Source organism: Idiotropiscis lumnitzeri, chromosome 7, assembly GCF_059441095.1.
Source record: "Idiotropiscis lumnitzeri isolate Australia: NSW breed Sydney's pygmy pipehorse chromosome 7, RoL_Ilum_1.0, whole genome shotgun sequence".
NCBI classification, from domain to species: Eukaryota; Metazoa; Chordata; class Actinopteri; order Syngnathiformes; family Syngnathidae; genus Idiotropiscis; species Idiotropiscis lumnitzeri.
The window spans coordinates 12918888-12946310 of NC_142397.1; the positions used below are offsets into that span (position 1 = coordinate 12918888).

The 27423-nt window shown below is 41.3% G+C and overlaps 2 protein-coding genes across 2 annotated transcripts; both read right to left on the reverse strand.

Annotated features, from left to right (window-relative positions):
• Positions 1 to 34: 34 nt before the first annotated feature.
• trarg1a (trafficking regulator of GLUT4 (SLC2A4) 1a) lies at positions 35 to 8153 on the reverse strand. Its single transcript, XM_088301408.1, has 3 exons — positions 7283 to 8153; positions 1298 to 1424; positions 35 to 662 (listed from the first exon to the last, which is right to left on the reverse strand). The coding sequence occupies exons 1-3, from the start codon at positions 7709 to 7711 to the stop codon at positions 652 to 654; spliced, it is 567 nt and encodes a 188-aa protein (XP_088157534.1). The 5' UTR covers positions 7712 to 8153; the 3' UTR covers positions 35 to 651.
• Positions 8154 to 9739: 1586 nt separating this feature from the next.
• aipl1 (AIP like 1 HSP90 co-chaperone) lies at positions 9740 to 16386 on the reverse strand. The gene is made up of 6 exons (XM_088300784.1): positions 16172 to 16386; positions 14058 to 14237; positions 12527 to 12715; positions 12277 to 12453; positions 11532 to 11673; positions 9740 to 10087 (listed from the first exon to the last, which is right to left on the reverse strand). Exons 1-6 carry the CDS (start codon positions 16319 to 16321, stop codon positions 9888 to 9890), a joined length of 1038 nt encoding a protein of 345 aa, XP_088156910.1. The 5' UTR covers positions 16322 to 16386; the 3' UTR covers positions 9740 to 9887.
• Between the last annotated feature and the right edge of the window lie 11037 nt (positions 16387 to 27423).

A 27423-nucleotide genomic window follows, 5' to 3' on the forward strand; every position in this document is an offset into this window, starting at 1 on the left:
CCACATTCAGGCATGCAAATACTCTCACTGTTTCTTTTAAAAAAAAAAATGGTAAAAGACAACAAAACCTTCCAAATGTGTCCCGTCCCTATTTCATCGTATTCCTCCGCAGTCCCAGCTTGACATTACAATCGTTAGAAAATGGACATCTCGAATGTATCCATGTTTCAAATGTACATATAGGCCTTCAACGCAACAGGAATAAATATGAGGGTTACATGGGCGCTGTCCAAATGTGGAAGTCCAAAAGTCTTCAAACATCCTGTCACAGATGTAGAAAAAAAAGTCATCTGTGCTCACTCATCTGCTCCATTTTTAAGAGTTTTATTCCAAAAGCGTTTGTAAATCCTTAAATATTGAAATCTCCCTCTCATTGTCGAGTCAGATTTTTAATCATTCTTATTTTTGGATTAAGCAAATGTTAGAGGAGTCTATTGCATGCATTTCTGAATCCTGTCTCCTTGCTCCGGCAATATCGAACTTTCTGAAGGTCATGATGGCATAATTATAATATGGTAGAAGTAGAGAGGTACAGTAGCATCCTTTATTTATATGTATATCATTTATTTATTTATTTTTTGTTAGAGGTGGAGGGCTTCTTTGTTGTTGCATCCTTCTCGGCTGTTTTGTTTCCCCTTCAGGTCGTTGGTGTCAGTTGATTGCTGCCGAAGACACGAGAGGCAGAAAAATCAGACAGAGGGAAATTAAAAAGCCTTAAATTGGTTATTTGTAGGCAGCTGCGCATTCAGTCCACTGTCTTGTGCTGAATCAAATTCCAATGTGCGCACACGCACGCACAAATGCAAACAAGCTTTCAAATGTGCTGCGTTTGGACAGAGAAACATGCTCATGCTAGTCAGCCGGTCATGTTGTCATGAAGCAGTAGCTAGCGGTTTGTTGTTCAGCACTTGTATGTGTGTGGCGTGTGAACAGAGCACGCATCCATCATATGTCACACACACGTATGTTACATGTTCAAGACTGCATCAATTCATTTCATTGAATCTTGCACAGTGAAACCGCTGAAGTTGATTAATCCTAAAGGGGCACATTCCAAAATTTGACGGAATCTAACAGAAAGTGTGCAAGATGCGATGCGTGACCGCACATCATGTCAGCGGGCCAATTTGTACAGAAAAGTGTTTTATATTTGGAGGTTCTTATTTTTACAATTGTATGTTTATTTATACATAATAAAAGATCCGTGATGATGACAGTTTGAATGTGGAACAGAATTAATTTTCTATTCATTTCCATTGGAAAAATCGTTTTCAGAACAGTTGTTGTTTTGTTGTACCTGAAAGTGAGACAAAGACAATGATGGCGACCACACCCAGCACGATGGAGACGATGCTGAGCAGACGAGCCAGTCGGCCCAGCCGTCTGGCCCCGTCCACGTCCCCCGCTTGGAGGCTGTTTCTGGACTGGTGACACACAATAACACATGCCAATTAACTGCATGAGTACTTTTGTGGATGTTGTGTAGGCATGAGAGGACGCGAAGGGACTTTACTTGGTGCTTAATATTTAAAGGTAAAGGGTGATGTATGCACAATTAAAAGAAAAAAAACGTTCTCTTTGTGTCTGATAGGGAAGGGACTTTCCACAAAAGTAACGCGCTGGCCACCATATTGAATACAAATTCAGAGCTTGGCAACATTTTCAGCTCCACACCATTAGAAACCTAAATATAATTATTTGAAATGGTTTAAAATAATTTTAAAATATCGATCCATTAGCCAAGCTGCTTATCCCCACAAGGGTCGCGGGCGTGCTGGAGGACAGCTGTCCCAGCTGTCTTCGGGCAGTAGGCGGGATACAACCTGGACTGTTTCCAAGCCGATCGCGGAAGTAAATAATTTAAAACATAACACGCCAGATCGCGTTTGAAAACCTCCCCACCCCCGCGCCACAACTTAGACCTGCTTTCACCTGGTCTAAAATCTAGTTTCCTTTCTGTCACCAAATTATCAGGTGCACCGGGGGCATGTAAAAGTAAACGTCCTCGGTGCGCCGGCACCCCCAGCGCGACGCAGCGCGCTCTGCCAAATTGCTAAACACACTAAACTAGATTTACCCCTGCACAAAAATGATGATGTGCCAGTTTTTCCGCTAAGCGCACCATCCGCTTTCTACGAAAATAAGGCCCACTGTCTTGTGACCCTAAGTGTGTACTAATTATCCTGTAAGCAATCTTGCTTTTTGGAATAATCCAGGGCTGTCAAATATTTTTTGTTTTTAAAGACACATCCTGCACCCTCTCACCTCCAGTGCTGCAACGTGAAATGGGCAAAGACTGTCCCAGGGGAGTAGGTATTGATCCAGAGTCACCACACACACATGCGCACAAACACACACACATGCAGTTTCTGCACACATTCTTGTGGCTGCAGCAGAGGAAGGCTGCTAAGTGAGTAAATGTTCTTGTTCTCTCTTGTCATTAATAATGGACGAGCAGCAGCCTGGCTGGAGGGGAGGGACACGGCAAAGAGCGAGTGTGCATCTGAAGTGGTCACTTTTGAGTTTCAATTCAAAGATGATGCTAGAAATGCAAATTTTTTACCATTTCAATTCTAAAATAATAATAATAATAAAAAATAAAAAAACTTGATTTAATTTGCGCACATAATGTTTATCGAGTTTTGGAGGAGTACCCAAAGTTGGTTATATCCCGGAACTTTGCCTTGACTGGGTGTTGAGCAGTCTTCAGGGGCGGCAAGAAGAGCTTTTAGACTCACTGTTGTTACATTAAAATCTACATTAAAATTGCAAAGCACTCAATGCAGCCGCATGATCAAATCTGCTCGGCGCACGATGGCACTGCTCTCATTCCTGGCGCAATAAAATGCATTGGAGCTCATAAATTATATTTGGACAGCCTTTTCTGTGGTGCAGGGGACTGACTCAGCTCCATTCACACCATTTGCCCCCCCCCCCGGGTACTGTCCATTTGCCACCTCACCTCCCACCTTCTTCCATCCATGCTGTCCCACATCATACAATCAGAAATCTTTACTGTTAGAAACGCAACAAATCTCTCCTAGCAATCATCACTGCAGCACTAAAACGTCTCAGTACAGTGTTAAATTGTGCACAAGCCAAACAAATTAAGTGACAGGCTCGTTTAGATGATCAAGTTTCACAGCAGCCAAATGTAAGATCATCATAATTAGCACAAAATGTGTCAGAGTGCACTAAATTGATTTCATGCTGTTCTGATGCAAGGAAATCCAATCAGGATGAACTTTGTTTGGAATCATTTGAGATGTCGAAACAAACTGATGCTGGCAATAAAGCGCAATTAGTTGCAATTATAAAAGACAATTTAACATGACGAATATCCGAGCAGAGTGCTTAAAGTAATCACAAAGTGAGTGACTTGGGTGGAAAAACATTTTGTAGCATGTGACGAGCATGATTGCACACATTTTGGTCCATACATCACCAGTAATTGTGCCGAGAAAGAAGCACTGGTGCTGCAGTTTGGCCCTCGTCATTATTGGGATAGGCCGGTGTTGGCCGTAAAAACCCATTAGGCCCGCATCGCTAATCCCCTAATTGGCTGCACATCGTCAGTGTTCTTTGCCAGCGCAGCATCTGTTCGAGATCTGCAACCTGATGGCGCTCTGCCAGTTGTCCAGCTGATGTAAACGATCAATACTATTTTTTTGTGATGCGTCAAATAAAATCTTCATATGTGAAAATTACACATTGCTACAACGTAAACTCGTTAAAACCCCCGCCATGTGACTCTTTAGTGTTACAAGGTGTGCTAAATTTGGTATGTATTGAAGTTCAGTAGAGCAGGCACCTCATTGCAAAGAAGTCTCTGAGGATCTGAAAATAAAAAATGCTGCACTACGTAAAGATGCCCTAAGCCAGTGAGTCTCCGAATGTGGCACTGGTGCCGCAAAAAAATAAATAAAGAAAGAAATTAATTCATTAAATAAATAAATCTGATGTTTAGTTTGACAAAAAACGGTGAAGAATTGTTCACTATCTGCCTAATTGCTATTTTTTGTAAAGTGAGTTGAGGTGGCAGATTTCCGAAATAAAACTGGTGGGAGGAGCGATCTCATTGGTTGACGACCGTGCTGGGGCATGAGAAGTGCGCTGCTCTCCAGTGCAAAATGGAGCGCTCGCATTAGTCAAACAATCTGTAGGTGTCAAGTGTGCCCAAGCGCGCTATCAATTTCCTTGGGTGTGTGCTCATAGAAATCCCGATAGCAGGCTTGTAGTCTATTGAGTTTGGTCTTTTATCAACCAAAAATATGATACAGCATAAACACGTTTTAAGACAACCATCTTCCTGCACTGAATCACACCATTACATGTTAATTACATCTCTCTTGTAATGTTTCCAGGATATTTGATCCCCTTTTAATGAAAATTCTGTCACTTTTAAATCAATTACTTACTAGCAGTATCACAAACTTGTTTTCCCTTTCCTGGCTCACTTGGGCTTACATTATCTGATCCAATTCCCGTGATCGGAAGTGCACCGGATCCATTTGGCGTTCCTCTCGTACCCATCGTCCTTCAGAAGAAGGCAAGCTTTCGCCGCGGCACAGGGAGCGGATGTTTATTGCTGCCACATTGCACGCTGCAAACTGCCACGATCTGCTCTCTGCGGCAGAGTAACTAAATTGACTTGTCTCACCATCTATTGAATTAGTGTCCAGATCTAGTTTCCTTCTCCTTCACTTTGCGTCTCATAGCGCTCTGTCAATGCCTCGCTCTCTCCCTCTCACACATTTGCTTGCATGCACACACATATTCCAAGCCATTAGCAAGTGTCAGACTAGTGAATGTCAGTAAGTTCATGATGAAGACACAGGGTATCTCTGATGGATCCTGATTGATATTCCCTCAGGTGTGTGTGCAGCCCAAAGGGGTGATATTACAGAACTAATGGGCTCAGTTTTGTTGCCTTTGCTTTGTTTCTCAGCACATCTCAGCTTTGGCTGCTGTACTGTGTGTAATAAATGCACCAGAAGAAAATGAAAAAAAAACAAACAAGTGAGTTCAAATCTGCCAGCGTATTATGAGGGGTTATCTCTGCTGCGTCACAGCAAGTTTGTAGAAAATACAAGTTTGGACATTTCTGTGTGGAGTTTGGCTGTCGAGCCTTTTCCACTCGCACCTACAACACAGCCCAACGGCATGTATGTTAAGTTTGCAGAAGATTGCAGGTGGCAGTCTGCCTTAACTCTTGCGCTGCCAACCCTTCCAGTTACAAGGCACATTTGTAGCAGTGATGGACAAATTTAGCACATCAGCCTCACAGTGCAGAGGTCGTGGGTTTGATTCCATCCCCAGCCTTCCTGTGTAGAGTTTGCATGTTCTCCCCGTGCCTACGTGGGTTTTCTCCGGGTACCGCGGTTTCCTCCAACATTCCAAAAACATGTATGTTAGGTTGATCTGAAACTCTAAATTGTAGGATTGTGATTGCGGATGGTTGCTTGTCTTTGTGTGCCCTGCGATTGGCTGGCAACCAGTTCAGGGTGTACACCGCCTACTGTCCGAAGACAGCTGGGATACTGCAGCACGGCCGCGACCCTCGTAAGGAGAAGCGGCTTGGGCAATGGGTGGATGGACTTTCATCTTGTCTTTTGGACTTAATACTTTTTTAACCAGAAATAAGGACATGAGATCTCCCATCTAGCCAGTGTCTATAACGCTTGTTCTCATTACAGTTGTGAGTGATCACAGGCTGAGAAACCTAATATGCCAACATTGTTAGTCATCATCATTATGTTTACAGTTAGTATTAATATTTCAGTATACAGTCATGCACTTTTCTTCTCTGATGGGCAAGGAAAAGTCACAGGCTTTTTTTTGCCTACTACTGGAATGTGGCTCCCATTTATTACTGTCCCTTCAAATGTTAAAATGCATGTTGAAAGGCAACAGATTTTACCAGGAGTGGAGCCAGAACATTTTCAGTTCACTATGGGGATGGCCATAAAATGGCATGTGCGCAAGCACATATGCACAGGCCGTATATCTTGGTCACACACTGCACATGGCCGAGAAGTAATTGTTTCTCATACCATCTACTCTCAGGGTTTAATAAAAGGCACACATGTACCCCACCAGCCTCGCTTAACATAACTCATAATGAAACAGGAACTGGTCGAAGTAAAAACAAAATTCTATCTAAGAAGCACAATGACACAACAATTTTTTAATTCTTCACAATTCAAAACATTGCTTATCATTCATCAGATTTGCTTCTGCTTGTATTTCGAGTTTGTTGGACAAGGTTGGTAAATTTTTGGATTTTATTCCGTGACACCGGGACTATGGATGTATGATATATAATGACTTCTCGGCATTGCTAATTAACGTTCGCTATAAGTGTCATACAATTTCATTCTTATGAAAGGCTCAGATATTTTGTTTGCAGCTCAAATGGTATCAGCACTAAATTACAGAGCTCAGTGTGAATGTATGCTGGTAGTTAGGGTTGGGCATCATTTGAATTTTCAATTTAGACCATTCCGATTCCAGGTCCTCAATTCCATTCCAGTTCCTATTGATTCTCAATTACGATCCTTAAAAATCAAAAATAAAAGTTAGCAAGTTTTAAATGAGGGACATGAGGAAAATGTTTCTAATCAGTTTACAAAAAACATATACCCTATGTGTGAATGAATGCGTGCATGTAATATGTTCTCTATGCTAAGCTAAATATTAGCTGACCATTTGCGTTTGTGTTGACCCACTGATTTAGTTTTAAGTTGTTGGCTCAATGCCGCCATAAGACTCATTTATCGCAAATCTGTTTTCTTTACTGCTTGTCCTCATTAGGGTTGTGCATGGAGAGCTCAAGCCTATCCCAACTGACTTTGGGTTGGAATGGACCAATATATTTAGCAAAAATATTTTATTTATTGTTATACATGATTTTTTGAGTGGCTGATGGCAAAGTCCTACACTTGCTTGGCTTCTGTGCGTGCAGGCAACATGGGTTCATTTACCACTCAGTGAGGGTGCGAAAGGTTGTCTGCCTCTAGACAAAAAAATGTAATAAAATGTGTACATACATTTCTACACTCACAAAATGTACAGTATTCTGTTTTTTAAATTACACAAAATAAATCCACAAAATGGCCAGTAAAAAGTATAATTTTTTTTATATAATTATGAATGAACGATTCCTTTAAAAAAAATCTATTCCAGCAAAATATTAAAAATGTTCTAGTCTGATTACTCTTGTAAGGCGTTTTATGTTGCGCTACTTGTAAAGTTGCTTTGGTGACATTTTTGTTTCACTCACCATGATGGAGTAGACGAGGGCCACGATGCTGACGGGCCACACGGGGAAGAAGCAGGAGATGATGACGAGGATCAGATAGTCTCGGGGCTTGGGGCTCTCCTGCACCGTGGCGTTGCCGGTGGACGAGCGGCTCAGGCTAACTTTGGACGGCGAGAGGGGTGCGGCGGCGGCCAGCTGCCCCGCGGAGCCCGATCTGACGTTCAGCCCGTGGCCGTTGTGGTCCGCCTCCGGCCCCTTGGCCTGGTTGTGGTCCATGTTGACGGAGAAGGATGAGGACATCTTGAGTCCGTGGCCCGCGGGCTCGCTGGTGACGGCCAGCAGCTTCTCGGTCTCCTGGAAGTCAGCCAGCTGGGCGCCTCCTTGTCCTCCACCACCGCCGCCTTCGCCAAGGTTGGACTTGAGGAAGTCGGTGTCCGTGTTGATGGCCATGCTCGCCTCGATCACTTAATTGCCCAAATTGCTTCTTCTGATTTGTTTGCTCCCAAATTTATTCTTGATGATGGGCCATTATCGGGAGAAAGTTTTGCAAGTGATTCTTTTATTCGAGTGCAATCCTAATAGATTTTTTTAAAAAAAAAAGGGGGGAGGGAGAGGGAGTTCTCTTTCTAAGTTATTTTTTCCTTAAATCCTCACTTTACTTCATTCACATCCACCTGAGTTACTTCCAATAATATTACAAATGCGTGCTGGATCCAATGAGGAACAAAGTGGCGCTCCATCCAGTCCTGTTTCTTCTCCGTAGCTCTCTTTTCCCCTTTCTTCTTTTTTTCCAAAATAAAAGAAGACGAGAAATGTGCACCTTCTATCTCCCACTCAAAAGCTGCTCTGGGCTTCTTGTCCCTCCACCCTTTTCACTCTGCGGCTTGCTAGAGACTGGACGAAACCTTTGCCAAGTTACACAAACGCATAGTTTCCTGTTCCGGTCAAGTGACACTTTTTAAGACGAGTTTTATTTCTTAGGCTGTTTTATGACAGAGAGATATTAATGAAATACATTGTTAATTTAAAAACGAATACACACGCAGTTTCATACAACTGTATTTTTAATATGATACCATTTTTTAAACCAGATATAACATGTATATACAATTTCGATTTTTGTAAAATTTAAATGTCATTTTCACGTGAATGCATTTTGAAAGTAAAAAGTAATGTTAATAAGAACTGGATTCAGCATGTAGTGGAAGCTAAAATTCAATGGCCCATTAAAATTACGAAAACTTTACTATGAGTTATTTGATATAAATTAGCTTCTCTAATGTGCTCAAGCCTTGTTGATGATCTTTTCCACGTTTCTTTCCCTTTCCCTGTATTTATTTATCAAAAAATATCATGGATAATATTCTCTAAATTCGAGTGAAGTATATCATTTTCTTCAATAGCCATTAATAATGCCTCTGCTGCTTCCAAAGCTTTTGTACCACAGCATAACCCACCCAGTTTTATTTTGAAGGCACTACTCCCTGACTTCTGCCATGATTTGGTACCTCTCCGTGTAACTTGATGCTGCTGATGTTGATTGAACAGAGCAGTCTATCAGGGAGTCCCCCACCCCACCCAACCTCACACATCCACACGCCCTCCTCCCCTCGCTTACTCAACATCAGCACCAGCACCAGAGTTTTATGGAAGGCTTTGTGCTGCTATGCAGAATTTACTTTCCGTTCATGTTCCAGTGGCACAGTCTTCCCATGTCATAAATCATCACCACACACACACACAGTCTGCTTTAGAGTGCAGTAGCCTCCACAGCTCCACATGCAATCCTTTCCTGAGTCAGAAACACGGCACAATTTTAGGCAATGTGCATTTTGTAAGCAGGTAATTCGCATGTGTCAAAAGACAATAGTGGTGATTATGTTCTGGGTGAGAGGTTCGTGTTAAACGTCCATTTACTGTGCAAGTGATCCACACCCAATGATTTGTTTCCCATCATTTTTTTTTCATCATCAATAGACCTCTGCATAGCGAGCCTCATTTCCCTGAGTGATGCTCCCCCACTGTGGCAAGCTCAGTGGGAATACCCTTAAATGTAACTAAAAGCCTTAATAAAGATAACAATGACAACTTTTGCTTAACACCGGTCCGTGAGTAAAGGGATCGTGTTGTTTGTTGCAGTGGTGTCGAGCTTCACCGCATTATGCTCGACAAACCGTACGATGTAGTACACTTCTAAACCACTGCAAACTGCAAGAATAAAAACACGTGATTGTTTAATTACAATCGACAGCACGGTTTTTGTAGAAGGCGGTGACTAGACAGAGACAAACAGGAGCTACAGCCCCCGTGATTTCATTTTATGAGCCTCTGGGCTGCTCATGAAGTTGTGCTGCTTGCTGCAGGCTGGATTCATTACTTCTGCAGGGTCCCCTGCTGCACCTGCAATCAAACACGATCTGAGTGTGCATGTGCATTGAGTGACACCTCGTGGAAAGACGCAGGATTTCTTTTCTATTTTCTTTACTTCAGTTGGCAAGGCATTGCTGGTCACATCAAGAGGTGCATGGATACATTTAAAATGACTGTGGCAAGCAAAGAGAATGCAATTCAACAAATGTGACAAATCCAATATGATTACAAAAAAGTGCCTTCAAAACATGTCAGTTCAAAACATGCCCCTGTACTTGTTCCTGTCCTCCTCGTTCTTCTCCTCCATGCGCATGTTCAGCACCGCCAGTTCCTTCTTCACCGCCTTTTTCATGCCCGGGTCCAGATCCAAAACCTTGCTGAAGTCCTGCCTGGCCTCTGCCTCATTCCACACCTCCAGATGCGCCTTCCCACGCAGGTAGAAGGCCTTCATGACGCCTGGGAAACCAACATAGACTGCTTTTATAGGTGTCGTTGTTGCTTATAAACAGAAACACATTCATTACAACAAACACACCCCTTGAGTTTTTTTACAACACTGCTCTGTGAATTTACTGAAACCCTGCTGCTTTATGAGAGGCCATTACTTGTGCAGTCATAATGTGAACTAAAATCATCTTTAACGGCCAGTTTCAAAATGATGTTAGTGCAAATGCAAAATGGAATGTTGCCTGAAGAATATTGATGATGATTGGCTTGCTGTTTGATTACATCTTAAAAGCTTATTGTGGCATTTTTATGTGAACAAAATTGGTAGGGCAAAAGCGAATTACCAGGAAAAAGTCAATTTTTTCAGTTACAATTAAAATTAAAAATTTAAATTAATTACAATGTAATGGATGTTATAACTTGCCTATGACATAAATAATTGATGATTTGTTATAAAGATTCACAAAGTTAAATTTAATAATAATGATATAATCGAATAATTTTTTTCTGGTCATGTCACACATTTGTTGCTTGGCAGAATTCCAAGAGCTCAATAAGCCAATAAAAAAGAAAAAGAAAATCACTTGGTAGTGACAACGTAAATGCTGACACCCAGGACATTCCCCTAAACCGAATTTGAGGGATTTTGAGATGAGATAATGCATACACATATATCAAACATTATTAAAACACTGCCATCTAGTGGGTAACTTCTGTAAGAAATTATCAAATATAAATTCTGAGCATGTGTTTTGCTTTTTCTTTGGCATTTTTGTGACTCTTATTCCTAAAGGAGGATCAGCCTCAAAATAGTTTGTAATGGAAAGAAGAACGCATTTTACGTAAGCAGTCTCATAACAGTAAGACTTCATAATTGGGTGGGGTTTTATTGTTTTGTACCGTGGTTAACTAATTTTTTACACATGTGAGGTTCATCGCACTTCCGTCAATAGAGCTGAGTGTTTTATTGTTTATTCTGAGTAACCATCTGACATTAAGAATATGATATTTTGTTGAAAATTTGCTGCTTCGATCAGAAAGAAAATCTAATCCAACCAGCATCTCTGAGCTTGTGCTCAACCTTGTGAGACTTCAAATAATCCCAAATACCCTGGAGAAGCTCAAAATTCATTCCAAAACAAGAACGAATCCCTCAGGAAGAAACAGCTTGAGTGTAGTGAGTGCTCAAATTGCAGCACCAGAACTTTTATTAGGTCAAACCTTTACAGAAGCATGAAAAATTCATTTAGAGCTTTCATAAAAAAAGGACATTTCACACTTCGTGAAATCCTTCCCAGCTTGTAAAGAGCTGAATAAACTCTCCAAGAACCATAGCAGTCTCTCTTATATCACATGTATGGAACGTGACTAATGGAGCTTAATGTTCCATTAGCTACGCTGAGTTTTGTGTGTCTGCGTGTGTGTGTGTGTGTGTGTGTGGTCTGCGTCCAACCTGGGTGTTGGTTAATGATGTCACTGGTGTGTTCGATGACCTCATAGTACTCCTCCAAGCGTAGGAGACACTGGCAATAGTTGAGTGTTAACGTGTGGGCCATCTTCTCCAGCTTCAGCCATGGCGCTTCCCACGCTTTCTCCTACGACAAACACGTCACGTGTCATCGTGTCGCTCGGTGTGCTCATGTATGTAAGCAAGGATTGTCACTCTCACGCGATACTGAAAAGCTCTCTCACGAACGAGTGAAATGCAAACGCACACAACAGAAATAAAATAAAAGCATTAGTGAGTGTGGTTTAATTGTGTGTGTGTGTGTGTGTGTGTGTGTGTGAGCATTTCAGTAGTGAAAACAAAATTCTGTAATGTCATTTTTTCTACAAGCCACATCGTAGTTATGGTTTCCTTCAGATGTGATGCCTGGGAACCCAAATATATGTTTGTATGCATGTAGACAACAAATGGATTAACTGTTTTTGAAATCCAAGGCCAGTAAAAAGTGTTTTTTCAACTACTATTACCTTTATTTTAAAAATGCACAAAAAATACCGTTCTAATACGTTAACATTTTTAAACGTGAAGACAATTTGCCATTTTGTTGTTTGGCAAGAAACAAGAAGTCGATGCACATGATTCGCTTTTGCGGGCCACATGAAATGATGCGGCGGGCCAGATCAGGCCCTGGGGTCTCGAGTTTGACACCTGAGCTGTTCAGTTGCGTGTTTAATGTCCCCTCTTTGCTCACCTTGGTCTGCACGTTCTTGATGCAGATGATGGCTTCCTTGTATTTGAGCGTGGCATCTTGATAGCGTCCCTGCTTGAAGAGCTTGTTGCCCTGACCGTGCAGCACAGGCACCACCTTCAGCCTCTCCTCATCATTCAGTGCCCAAGACTCCCTGTTGTACTCACTGGGCTGCAGCACCTGTCACACACTCATATCTGTTACTAGGCTGCTTTGAGTCCGGCTCTCCCCTCTAATTTGCTTCTGGTGCAACCTTTAGCAGTTCCAGGACGAAGAAAAGTGGCTTGGGCTCCTTCATGAGGTCATCCAGGTCGTCGTAGCCCAGACTGTGGTAGGCAAACATGTTGGCCATGCCACATGTGCGAATGTGCCAGTCCACCGGGTCTTTGCCCTCTGCGATGCGTCTCATGCTCTTGGAGACAAGCGGGTACACGCCGGTGTGCTTCGGAGGAGAATGCATCCAATTGAAAACGTTAATTGCATGTAAACGTGAACTTGGAATGAATTTTACATAAAAAATAACAACTGATCCGCCCGTCTTAACTCCCATTTGATTCTTCTCTGACTCACGAACAAGACACCACATTGCTTGAACTTCTTCACTTGGAGAAGGATCTCAACCAAAGCCAACCAATCACTGTGCTCACACTCATACCTAGGGGCAATTTAGAGAGTCCAACCAACCTGCTATGCATGTTTTTGGAATGTGGGATTAAACCGGAGTACCTGGAGGAAATCCACGCAGGGTAGGCCGCAGCCGGAACCAAATCATACACCTCTGCATTGTGAGGCCATCGTACTAACCGGTCGTCCACCGTGCCGCCCATCATTATTATTATTATTATTATTATTATAATTATTATTATTACTATTATTATTATTATTATTATTATTATTATTATTATTGTTGATTTTATAGTGTTAGGTTTAAGTGTGCACTAATCAAATAACATGATTAGAAAAAAACACTTCCCGCTAATTTATATTACATCATAAGGAAAGTGCTTTGTTATAGCTCCAACTGTTGTGAAATATAGGTATATAAACAACGTTGTATTGTATTGCAAAAACAAACAAAAAAACTACTTAAAAAGAGCAGTGTAATGTCATGTAGTGACTGTTGCGGAAATCCACAAGATTTTCAATATCCTCAGATTTCACTGGATTCCCCCTATTAAAGTAGAGTCTATGTTGTGCACGTACGTGTGCCGGGGTGTGTGTGTGTGTGTGTGCGTGTGCGAGAGAGCGAGACATACGGGTGGTTAATCTGCTGCATTCTCACTTTTGCCTAATCGGCTCGGATTCCTGCTGACTCAGCAATACTGCCATTCCTCTCGCTCTGATTAGATGTGAAGGGGCTCAGAGTGTTTAGTGCCTTCTCTGACCAACTCAACACACACTTACGCACATGCACGCACTCATACGCACACCCACTATCACATTCCGTCCCCGCCCAAAATTGACTTTACACAACATGGCAAATATTTTAGAAGTTTGAACTGGACAGTAACTGGAAGTGGTCACAGAGAAACCCTTTGGATAAATGTATTCACTATTTTTATGTTGAGTGAATATTTAATGAATAAGGAATAATATCGACATGAGTTGACAGATTAATCTATTTTTATTCATCATTATTTTTTTTTTACCAATAGATTTGTCATAATACCTCCAGTTCCCTGTGTTTCATCAGGCCCAGGTTACCTCCAATTCAGAGTTGTGTGTCTAAAAAAAAAAAAAAAAAAAAGGAAGGAACTTAACACGTGTATTGTTGTCCTACTCACAATGGTGTCACACCAGAACTCGGCCACTTCTCCGATCCTCATTGAGGCCAGTAACGTCTCCCAGATGTCCAGTTTGAACATGTTGCCAATCACAATATCCATGGGTGTGCCCACCGCTTTGCTGTCATCTATCACCGTGCGCTCATCATCACACAGTGTGGTGCGGAAGTCAAAGGTCACCTGGACCAAAACAAACATTGAGCCGTGATTAACGGAATCTCAACATACAAAGATAAGTATTGTTTATAACGAGGAAGAAGAAGAAATATCTCATTACTATTGGAACATGGGACAAATAGACGCGTAGTAAAATGTATTTTAAAGACCAAGTGTGAAGCAAACTTGTATTTTGAGAAATTACTCTTAATCTGAAAATCTAAATTTTACTGTATTTTGATTAATATATCTAGTTTAAGAATAGTCACAATTTTTTTTTTTAACGCAAACGTCCTAACTTTATAGTTAGACCCACAGCAACACACTAACAACAAAAATTCTTTTTTTCCGGTAATCTCCGGTATTCTTCTGGAATGACATCATTTGCAGAGCGACGAATTGCCTGTCCATTGTTTATAGTCTGGTGAGCTGCTCAACTGCCATTGTTGTTGCGTTATTCAACGAAATGCCTCAGCGCTGTGTGACGATGCATCGTTTGTATTCTGGAAGCATCTTTTTGAGAGGCCGAAACAAAAAAAATCCGGCACGTAAATGGACTAATTCCGTTCTGACGAAGCGAGGGAATTTCAAGGCAGTGTCGACGAGTGTTCTTTGCCACAAGCACTTCTTAAGATCTCTGTTTTCTCCACCGTTTTGCTTATGATATAGGGTTTGCATCATAGTAGTTGGGATGACAATACATTTTGAAAAACATGTGGTGCGCATGTGCTGAAGAAGAACGGTGAGAAAGGAAGAAAGATGTGTGTGAACAAGGAGCTGAGAAGAACGAGCGGGTGTGTGTATATATATACCTGAAATACCTTGACAATGACATCACACGGGTTTGTCGCTCGGCAGACTATCACTTCAGGAAAACGATTATTTATTCAAATCATCCAAGTAATTGCATTTTCATGCTTAATTATTTTTATCATTTGTAATTACTTCACTTGTTACACAAACAGATTTAATTTGGCATTTTTCAAACTTACTTCACACTAGGTATTTAGTTGTCGCGAAAATCATGATGTGCGTGTTTGACAAATATGAACATAGCACAATGCGAAAACATTCAATTTTTTTGTATTAGGTTGAGAATAAATGATCAATTTCAACATGCGTTGAACAAAACTTGGAATTTTTTTTCTTAATCATTAATATTCACACGGCAATGTACTTATAATAGGTGTTGATTTTTTTCAATTGAATGTCTTTTATAATGTACATTTTTTTGTTTGTTTCAAAATCTTGCATATAAAATCAATACTTGCTGTCTCTATCGAATACTATATGTCACAATAGAGTTTGGTGAGGACCCAAACGCAGGGAAGCCAGGCAGGGGTAACTTATAGGGCATTTAATAAACAGAAAACAAAAGGCAAACGAGGAACTTGGGAAAAACTGGACAACGACAGGAAACCGACGACAGGGACCGACGACAGGGACCGACGACAGGGACCGACGACAGTGACCGACGACAGGGACCGACGACAGTGACCGACGACAGTGACCGACGACAGGGACCGACGACAGGGACCGACGACAGGGACCGACGATAGGGACAATGACAATGGACCAACAAGAACTGAAAGCAACCAGGGAACTAAAAACACACAAATTGACGAGACAACGAGGAGCACCTGGACAAGACCTGGAGGGTTGGAAGGACCGGATTGGTTAACACAAGGGCTTGGGTAAACGAACACAGGTGGACACAATAGACAAGACGAGACAAGACACAGGAACACAAGACCAAAACATGAAACGAAATACTAAACCAAAAATAACAAATACAAATCATGACACTATATTTGTGCCCAATGAAGACATTTTTCTGGTACTGTGTCACCTTCTACTGGCTCCAATGCGAAATGCAGCAGCATCAATCACCCAGTTGAGTTAAAACCAATTTCCTTAAGTTATAGCAACGTTTTAAAATCAATCCTCGACTCCTTTACCTTTGCTCCAGTGATGAATTTTGGAATTTCTCCAGTCCCGCCATGCAAAATTTTCTTCTTGATGCCCTCTAAGCCCAGCAGAAGCGTGTCCTGCATATCTGACATATTTCCTGCCTTTTTGTTGCTATATTTCTCACCTTCTGTTGTCATTCATATGTGTCTAACGAGTGAGTCTATAAGTGTGCAAAGTGCATCTCTGCGGGAGGATTAGTTCGGGCAGGGATAATGGGATTGTGTATCAGTCATCAGCACTGACTGTCAGCTTGGGGCAGCATCTAGAAAGAAGAAGAGGGTCAGGCTAATATGATGACTTTGTTTGCATTATTTCCTCCATCTAAGAGGATATTTTGTGTTTTGAGGATTATTTAAAAGAAAATTAATTCATCTTGATGGTGCTGTTGGGCTGCATGGAAAAATCTACAGTTATGTAATATTTTCTCAAATAGCGGAATGAAGGTCTCATTAATGCAGTACCCTAATAAATGTTCCACTTCCCTGAAAGAACTTTATATTTTGAACAGTGTGGATTTTTTTCTGCTTAGGATAAATATACTATTTGGTGTCACTGAACAACTGTAAAATTACTACTACTTAAAATTATATACTCATGGCATCTGTAAAGCAGGAGAGCTACCTTTCTAAGAGTGACGTAATGCAATACAGAAATTGTTTCGCTTTGACACCAGAAGAACAGCAAAACTGCGACAGTCTTGTGTCGAGTCAAAAGCTAAAGAATAAAAATGTTTCTTGTGAACGAGTTTTAATAATGGACAGAGAGGGGGCTTGCCTAAGCTCATTCCATAGGGAAGGACCGGCAGCAGAAAAGGCACCATCCCCGCTGAGAATGCGCTTAGGCCACGGCACCTCCAGCAGCCCAACTACAGGAACCACCGTCACGAGGTGTTGGGCCCAACGAAGAGTTCCTGGCAACAACGAGATACAATTGGTCCGAATTATCTCGTTGCTCAACAACAACAACAGCACCTCCAGCAGTGTTGGTCTGCACAGCTGAGGCAGCGGGCAGGTGCGCAGAGGGGGAGGAGCTCGGAGAGGTAGGCTGGGGCGAGGCAATTTAAAGATTTGATTACAAACAGAAGTATCTTAAAGCAAACTCTAAAGTGCACTGGGAGCCAGTGAAGAAACCAAGATTGGGGTTATGTGATCCGTCTTCTGAGCTCCAGTTAAAAGATGAGCAGCAGCATTTTGGACCAGTTGGAGGCACTTGAGGGAGGACTGGCTGACTCCAAAGTAAAGTGCATTACTGTAATCTAGCCTAGATGTAACAAAGGCATGGATTACTGTTTCTAAGTGCTGCTGGTAAACAAAGAGCTAATCAACATTGGCAGATTTCTTCTGAATGTGGTCATTATCGCCACCTAGAGGACTGGAGTTCAATGACATGATTTCCTTCAGCAGACATGTCATGAAAATTGTTGGAATGGTGCAATGGTGTGCACATTTGTGTGTGTACGTGTGTTTCATGAAAGAGAATTAAATGGGAAAACAATATGTCGGAGTGGACAATGTTCTCATTCCAGAGGAAATTCTCAAGATTTGCGTGGTGATGTGAACAACGCAGTGAATGCAGAAAGCATGCGAACTGGGCCGTCACATGTCCAGTGCTTTTCTACATTCGGTACTCACAGCGCTTCACTGGGAGTTGAGTATCTTACTTAAGGACACTTCGCACTTGGCAGGGATCGAACCCCGCAACCTTTGAGTTGTGAGACGACCACTCTACCACTGAGCCATGTCGCCTGAAAGCAAACAATTAAGCACTCAGTGACCTTTCTTACTCCGCATCTGCCACCTTGATGTGTCTGGGTGTGCGAGCATGTGCGTATAATGTTCCTTCACAACGTCTGCAAATAGTTTAGAGCACTGCTAATGTTTTTTTTCTACCCAGTGCACAAATACCATGGCTCATGCTTGCATAATTGTACAGCTGTGCCTGTGCGTTTCCCCTTTGTGAAGCAACATGGCAGGCCGGTCCTTCACTTGAAAACTATCGCGCAAGGTTGCTGTCTTATCTGTGTTTGAATAGGACCTCTATACAATGAAATGTGCGGCAACCTCCAATCAAGATTGCCTCTTCTTTTTTTTTTTTTTTTTGTTTCTGCACTGCCTGACACAGCATTAAGCAACCCTTTGGTACAGTATACACTTTGCTGCCATCCAGATGAACAGGTTTCAGGCCGCCTTGTGGACACTGTTGGGAGTGCAGCCTAAAGCCTGGATGGTTGCACTTGGTAACATAAAAATTAAATGATGCCATGCGCATGCACTTTAATGACCAGTGCTACATAAGGTTGGATTTTGCAAGCGTGCGAATCAGTCAGCCATCGTGCTGCCCTGTCAGCAAGAATCGGCATTAACGATCACCAAACACATTCACACCTAATACTTTCATAAAATGCTGTATACATATATACAAGTTCTGCATTGCTTCAATATGCTTTAAATAAACAATTCCTCACAATGTGGTTACCTGCCCATCCGAAGAGTACACTGCTACACGTGAAATGATTTAATTGAGGATGAATAAGTGATCAAATGTGTTGGGATAGTCTGCAAATACCAGCCACAGGAGAACAGGTCAATTGTTTAATCAAGAATTGGAGGAAATGTTTTTGAAAAAAGTATTTTCCTTGAGACATTTTATTTGTCCTATCATATATATTAATGTTATATATATATTTGTTATATATAACCCGGCATCTGAGAAATATTTAAAAATATTTCTGAATTAATCCTTGAAAAGCAAATGAAGACATTTGACTTCTATTGACAGTGTGACTGTAATTACATCGCTTTGCTGCGAATCAATGTGAGAGTTTTTGTACATGCTATAAGTGTTAGCTGCTATGCTAACTGATCACGAAAGAATTGTCATGACCTGTGCTTTTGATGATGTGGTTTGATTGGTTTTAGTTAAGTCATGTTTTCCCGGTGTCCCTTTTGATTTATTGTCAGTCTCATTTGGTTTTTGTGTCCACCTGTTCTCGTTAATCCCGTTGGTTCCTTGTGTCCACCAATCAGCTCCCCCAGTCACTCGTGCCTTGTCCAGGTTTTCCTCATTGTCTCGTCAGTTTGTTTGGATTTAATTTCCTGCTTCCTTTCCCTCTTTGTTGGATCATTGCTTCTGTTCGTCCCTCTGTTCTGGTCACTGTTTGTGAGTCTATTCACAGTTTTGGTTTGTTACTTTTTGTCTTGGTTTTTGGACTTCCAATAATTTGATTGCCTTTTTTGTTTTTGATTTTTGAAAAATTATTACATTTAGTTGTTAAATATATCCTGTACTCCTGCCCTGTGTCGCTGCATTGGTGCATTGAGGTCCTCAACTCCGTGCTAATCCGTGACACAAATTTTGCTAAAAAAATAATAAATAAAGAAAGAAAACGGAATAACACAGCTCTTAATGTCCTTTTCTGATAAGATGAGTTTCAGGGTTTCATTGGTTTGAAGGACACATTCAATTATGACTGAAGAAATTTGGAAAATATGAAAAGTGGAAGGGAGGATTAGGTCTCGCAATATATTCTTTTTGTAATTTCAGTAAGCTACTTTTATTTCTTTGCTTTGCTTTTAAGTGAATTGAACAATTCTGTTTGTAAATACTTTTGAAATGTACTAATTATGTGAAGCACATTTCGTTATTTAAGTGTATGAAATGGACTTTTTATATTAAGCTGCCTTGCCTTACTTACCCAGTACTCGAAGCCAGAGCAATTAGCATGATGATGTAATTTCTGCTGAGTCACGCAGCAGACTTTTCCCCTCTCCTTCTCTTCTCCCGCATTGATTGAGAGAATTTCAGAGCATGTTTGTGAGGAAAAACTAAATGCAATCTGTGATGCCAGGATGGCCGAGTGGTCTAAGGCGCCGCGTTCAGGACCCAGTCTCCCCAGGAGGCCTGGGTTCGAATCTCGAATTTCCCCATTGTGGGACTAATAAAGGGAATATTATTATTATGTCAAATTTTAAATTTAATATGTAAGTGGCTCCTCCCGGGTGCCGATCTTGGTGTGGCTCACGAGTTACTTGGTGTTTTTAATAATATTTAGGAGATACTTTTACTATAGCTTAGGGTACATTTTGTCTCAGGGATTTAATCATTAACACAAAACAATGTTAATTGCGTTTTTTATATGGATCATTCAGATTGTCATGGGGGCCTTAGAGGTTTGAAAATGTCCCATAGAAAATGGAATAAATGAATGAATAAATGGATCTAGGGCCGAGGCTGAGAAGTTTTCACACCCTTGAAGTTGGCCATGCTTCGCCAGGCATGTTATCGTCACATCATGCTAACCTTCGCTGTATTGATGAAACACAAGAACAAGAATAACGTAAACATACTTGAAATGAAAAAGATTCATTGTTCTCGATGGCGTTTACACTTGTGCTGGAAACCGCAAAATCGTAACATGGACATATGGTGTGCTGTTTTTTCTTGGATGACAGATTTGGGGTTGCTATGGTTACAGCCCACTCCGTCATCAACACGACGGTTTGATGTGAACGTTCGATCCATATGATGCTGCTTCCAACATAGCTGTAATGAGTTTTACAGGAAGCAGTGTGTACGGTCGTCAATATGCACATTGAACAGTTATGCATGCAACCTGTTGGAGAAGAAACAATGCTATGACTCAGGCTTTGTGTCAGTCTGACTCATTGTTGCTTGCGTCACACTGCCAGCACCTCTCCACAGCCCTGCCTTTGCATGTCTCACTCACTGACTACATGCGCACGCATTTGAATTTGTGCACCGTGGCGCAAGTCATCAAATAAGCTAGTTTGCTGAACGGTGAACACACATGCTTTTTTCGTAAGGACCGACTGAGCAGCCTGTCACATTTGGCCCTGTTGGAAACCTGCTGCTGATGCATTAGTTATACTTAAAGCAAGTCATGCTCTATTTGTGGAAAGTGCAGTCATGGATTTGCAGGGGAGGAGTAGCTGGCTGTGTAAAGGCCATTCATTCATATACATATCATACAGGGGAGGCACCTTCCACGACGCACAAACATCCACACACACATGGTTTAATGTTTATGAATGTGTGAGCCTTCTTGTGATGCACACATGGATTAGAGATAGAGAGAAGGGTGGAGTTGTTTCCTGACTCTTCTTACTGCCCTTGTGGTCGCACCAGAGCAGAGCACATACACGACACGCACAGAATTCCTAACAAGACACTTTATCAGCGGACACGACTTCCAACATGCTTGCGACATACGCGAGATTAATTCGGCCTTGAGTCACATTTCTCACGATGGGGATCAGTTTCTTCATTTTGATTTTCAGCCAGTGAGGAGAAAATGATATAACTCAGATTCCCACCCAGCTCATGGGCTCAAGGTAACCTTCAAAGTGTTCCACTAGCACATATTTCAACAATGTGGATTCTTCGGAGAACAAGGTCACAGATGCGAACTGGATTGCATAACAAATGGCAGCCACCCAACCACAAAATTCTGCTGGGCGTCAACAAGAGAAAGGGTGCAAGGAAAGAGTGTTGAACTGCATTTATTTGGAATGATGTAACTCACTTTTCCACCAAATGGTACGGTTCCATCTAGCTCACAATGAAAACCTGGTTTGGTTTGTTTCCACTGGGTGTGTTGCTGAGACGGCAGTAGTCGTCTCAGCAACACAAAATAGTGCGACATTATATGAATTCCACACAGAAGGGGAGCATGACCCAACAAATTGTATAGCTTCGGCTTTTTGTTAACGCCTCATCATGGCTGGATTTCTTCGCTTCGTTCCACCTTGCCTCGGGTCAGGGCTTTCGGCTAGCTTTGAAATAAAGAAAAAAAAAACACTGCCTGAATTCTTGCGAAAACTGCAAAAAAGCCCAATTGAATGCATTTGTCAGAATGGGATGCACCAACATATAACAAGAAGGATGTGGCTGTCCGAATTTTGTTGGAGAGGCGACAGAGGCCAGCGAGAAACCTACTTGTATCAAATCTGCTGCGATGTTGTATGAACAATTTTACATCGGTTTTTCTTAACCTTAATGAGCCAAGGAATACAGAGTATGTATTTTACATTAGAAAAATGTCTCGGCACGCCATGTAACAAGAAACATAAAAAGCTGAAATAATGTTGATCGCGTGTCAATTTACTCACAAATTTGCTTAAAGGGACACTTGATTTGGATGAACATTAGCATTTATATAATAGGTTTGGATGTAAAAATGACATCAGTACTAAAAATCCACCTCCCATAAGATTCGGTTTGGCGCTCGGCTTGTTATTCTTTCCGTCTCAACTGCCTACGTCTCAGCAGGGAGGCACGATCGCTATCAAAAAACTTCAACCTGAGAAAATATAAAAGTGTTCTGCCTACTATTTTGGATCAAATGTGCGCTCATATGGGCAAAAACCACAATCGCCTCTATAAAATCAAAAACACAGAGCTTAGTGCACAGTAGATTTCGGGCATTTAACTTTGCATAAAGTTTTAAGTTTCAGTTTCGTCTGCCACTGCTTGCGTTGCGGTTGCAAGTGGGCGTCAATAATACTACAAAAAATTAAGAGTAACTCGTTAAATTACTATGCTACTGCCTAAATGTAATATTTAATAGTACATATTTAGACATTTATATATTTTACAATATTTAACATTTTTGTGATGTAAAAGAATGACAGCAAAATAAATCAGGAAGACAAATGAAGCAACTAATATAGAGATATAGTTATCCATCTGCAGTACTGAATGCTGATGATCTCATGTCATTCTTGAAGCCACCATTCTCCACAAGGGATTTTTTTTCGTTTTTATCTCAGATTTCTTTTTTTATTTGATTTTTTTTAACATGCATTACTCATTCTGGCCAACAGGAGGATTGCTGTGCTCTACGTGTGTGTTTGAGTGTTTGTGTGAAGACGGTGTGTGTTAGCTATTCTGACTTGCAACATTCTCAATAACAGCCTGCAAAAGCGTCTTGTGAAGTCATGCCGTGGGTATCGACAAGTGAGACGTTTCTTGAATAACACATAGCTCAGAGTTGCAAGGTGTGCGCATTACTTGCCGCTCTTTAAAGCCGTGTCACCATAAACATCTTATGAAATCAAACTACAGAGCTCATCACATGGTTATTCCCTCTCGCATGGCAAATATTCTTTTAGTCTGTAAATCCACAGTTGTCTTGGCTGTTGCAGTTTTTCTCAGCTCCAGCTCCCCCCTGAATGGGCCCCTGTCAGACCACTCGCCACCGGGGCTCGACCTTTAGCTGCATACCAGAACACATAGCAGCCGGGACAAAGGGTAAATGCATGCAACACATAAACACTGTGATTTGGTTCATGCTGAAACTCGTGCATTTCCGCAACAATCAGGGCAGACAACCCACCGCAAAAAAAAAAAAAATTGAAAAGAAAGAGTTGAGTACCATCAATGACAAAAAGATCTTGGATGGGCTTGGTGTAGATGTGGCGGGTGTAAATGTCAGCAATAATTGACAACATATTGTTTTGATGAGGCAATGTAAAGACAAGACAAACACCCTGTGACCCCCGCCGCTTGTTAATTGACCAAATACAACGTACAGCCATTGTAACCCTAATCCAATTTACGTTCATCACATAAGTCCTAAAGACAGCAAACAAAGCAACAACTGATAGTCTTGGTAATACTGCACACCACTACGGCCTTTGACCTCCTGCACCTTTCATGTTTGGGCAATAAATTGCACCTATATCGTTGGAATAAGCATGTGCAGTTGGGCTGTGCAATCTGTCCGAACAGGTAAAAGCTCTCAAAAGCCCAACTATTCATGGTAATTAATCTCAAAGAAAAAACAAATAACACTGATATCAGACCGATTGATACAAATTCATGAAAAGAAATGGGGTCAGTATTAGGAATATTCAATGATTAGCTGTGCCTCTCACCCAAAATCACCTGTGATAGGCTCCACAAATGCTGATATGCACGATATATTTTTGCTCTTTTGTATTTTATAGTTTCATTTTTTACTTTTGCTTGTTGTCATTAATACAACTGAAACATTTTTGGATGCTCCCTTACTGCATTGGGGTCCAAACAGACATGAACATAACATTGGTGACCTAAACTGCCAAATTAACTGAGCTAGCTTAGCATAACAGTTGACACTGCTAGCTTCCCGGGTCTGACACAAGGTATATGATGTAGATGCCTCGAACCTTCCTCATGAAAATCATGTTGATATGGTTTCCTATCCCCAGATTTTAAATATTTAAAGTTTTCTTTAAAAAAAAAAAGGCACAATGTATTTAAAAAGACTTTCAAATGTATGCAGAATGGCTTGTCAAGTCAAGGAGTTTAAGTCAAAGTTGAGTCTCAAAAATGCCAAGCCAAATTCAAGTTGAATCTTTCACATTTTAGCCAAGCAAGTTGCAATTTAGAAAATCAGAGACTCAAGTCAACTAAAGTTAGTCATATGACTCGAGTCCGCCACCTGTGCTGATTGTTACACTGTTGCGTACATAATATTATTTATTGCTTAGGGCTTCTCGCTATCACTTCCTGTACTTTGAGATCTGATACCATGTGATCACACCAGCCAACCCGTGCTTCTGCAACGGCCCATTGGCCAAAATAGTCCTGGTCCTCCCAGATGAGACATGTGACAGGGCCCTATTGACCTTTTCTTAAGGGCCGACGGGGAGTAGGAAAGAGTGCGAGAGTGAAATTGAATGTGAGTGAAGTGCGGGCGGCACAAGGTGAGTATATCCCCGCCCAACAGTCGGGTCTAATCTTGTTTGTCTGGACTAGGTCAAGAGATTAAATGGGTGTTGTTCAGTGGCCATCCTGTCTGACCCCAATAGACTTAACCTGGTGGCGATTTAAAGACAAATCATCTGGCTGTTAGGAAACACATGGATAACACCTGAATAAGATGCAATAAGCACACTTAAGGTCGGAGGAAAATCAGTGGCAGTCTATGGAAAAACTCGTACCACAACGACCACAACTGAGACAGATCTTTTGATGAACACATACAGACAGACATAGAAAGACTTGGTTGACAATGAAGAGTAAAAGTAACTGTACAGTTTGGAAACAAGGCAAGTCATGAGCGATGACTCCGGCCTCTCAGTGTTTCCGTCCGGTGGTATCCGTTGCGCCATCAACCAAAATGGTCGTCTGCACTAACATTCCCTGAATGCACCGCTTTTATAAACCCAATCTCATTTCCCAACCAAAGGAAATTCTGGACTAGACAGACCATATGCCAGAAGAGCCTTAATATGTACCATGTGCTTGAAGGAGGCAGGGCTGACTGTGTCAGCATCTATTTCCGCACGCATCTATGTATCTTGCTGGAGTATACGGTACAGACGGAATTTTGCTGACAAGTGACAGAGTAGTGGTTCACTTGCTTGACATCGGTGCAGGCACTGTGGGTTCAGTTCTCACTCAGTAACAGCGTCAATGATTGTCTGCCACTATATGTGCTTTGTGATTTTATTATTTATTTATTATTATTATTATTATTTTTTTTAATTATTTTTTATTATTTTTATATTTTAAAAGTGGAGGATTGGTAACAAATAAATGGCAATATCGCACACCTCAATGTTATCAAAAGTGAAGAAAATGTGCTAGAATTAGGTAGTTGACGCACATAATTAGCCCTTGGCAGGCCACATAAAATGAGGTCGCAGGCCATATCTGGCCCCTGGGCCTTGAGTTTGACACCTGTGCCCTAAACGTAAGATTCACGTGAGCGGTCTGTAACAGGTTCACCCACAGGACGGGGCAATTTTTAACTACTTGGCAGTGGAAACTGACTGTCATCAACGAAGTCATAATTCACAGAGCGTCGTTGTTTTATGACAAGCACATGGGAAGGTTACTCGGTCACATGGCAATTTGACTTTTCAATTCAAGTACAACATAACAGAATAGAAACAAAATGGAATTTGCAGACAATGAAAAGCAGTCCAATTGCTCTTGATTTAGCAGCATAATCATATATTTATGGCTCACAAAATTGTATACGTGTGTAACGTACATTTGGAAAAGATGCATAATAAGTTAATTGCAGTCAGTGGTACCAGTGGCGATTTGCTCTGAGCACATACTTATTGTACTGCAACAATGAAAGCATTTAAAAGGCCAAAATACAAAACAGGGCAGAGTGATTTTAATACAATGTAGGTATCATATAGAAATACCATATTTTGTGCACAATAAATTTTGATGAAGTGTCTTGAGCGTAATAAGCACGATACAACGTGCGTATTTTTTTCATATTATCTGACAGTGGACATAAGTCTCAGCAGTGGTAAATCGGACATTTACAAATGTTCTTTTATCACAATGTTCCATAATCTCAATTTTAGCACTGAGAAATGTTAAAGTTCAAAATAATGTGAGTGGAATCAATTTCCTTGTAAATTGCAAGCACACGGTCTACTTCATTAGAAGAGATAAATGCTCCATTCTCCAATGAAGAACATGAGACTAAGGAGGTAATTGGATGAAATATGATTTTTTTTGTTCATAATGGGAATGCAATGGCTTGAGGACACATTTGCTGGCCCTGCCACTGAAAAATTGTGCTTTATTAGTTAATATGCTAATAAGCGCAAACAAAATGAGCTTTTATATTTTGGACCAACGTGAGTGCCATCATTCTGGAGCTGCTTCAATCTCTTCCAAGGGATTAAGTTGTCAGGTTTCATTGAACTCTGAGCAGCCTCACTCCAGACAAAACCATCTTAGAAGGTGCAGGTCCAGTTATTTTTAACTTTGCTGGGTTGACGTCCGCTCGCTCCTTCCCTCTTTCAGCCCACATGTATGTTTGCCTTTCATATCAGAACACAAGATGAATTCAACTCGGTGGTGGCGTGTGTGTGCGTGTGTACGTGTGTGCGTGTGTGTGTGTGTGTGTGCATGGGCCATCCACCCTCTGACCTCGAACTGTCACATGTTAGCTGTGTGCGTCTGCCTGTCACAACCATGCCACGACTCACACGCCTCACACTTTCCAATCAATTACATCAGTGTTTCCTAACCTTTCTGGAGCTAGAACACCCGTTTTAGAAAAACAATAACCAATTTAATGGAGAACATTTTACGAGACGGGCAAAGATAGATGAACAAAGATTTTAGTTGTGTTTCGAAAAAATATTTAATTAATTGAAACTACATAAGCATCCACAGCCTAGTTGCTGATTTCTCACAGCACACTCGGGTGCCACAGCACTGAATTACATATCAGGCCTTCAACGAGGAGCACCAATCT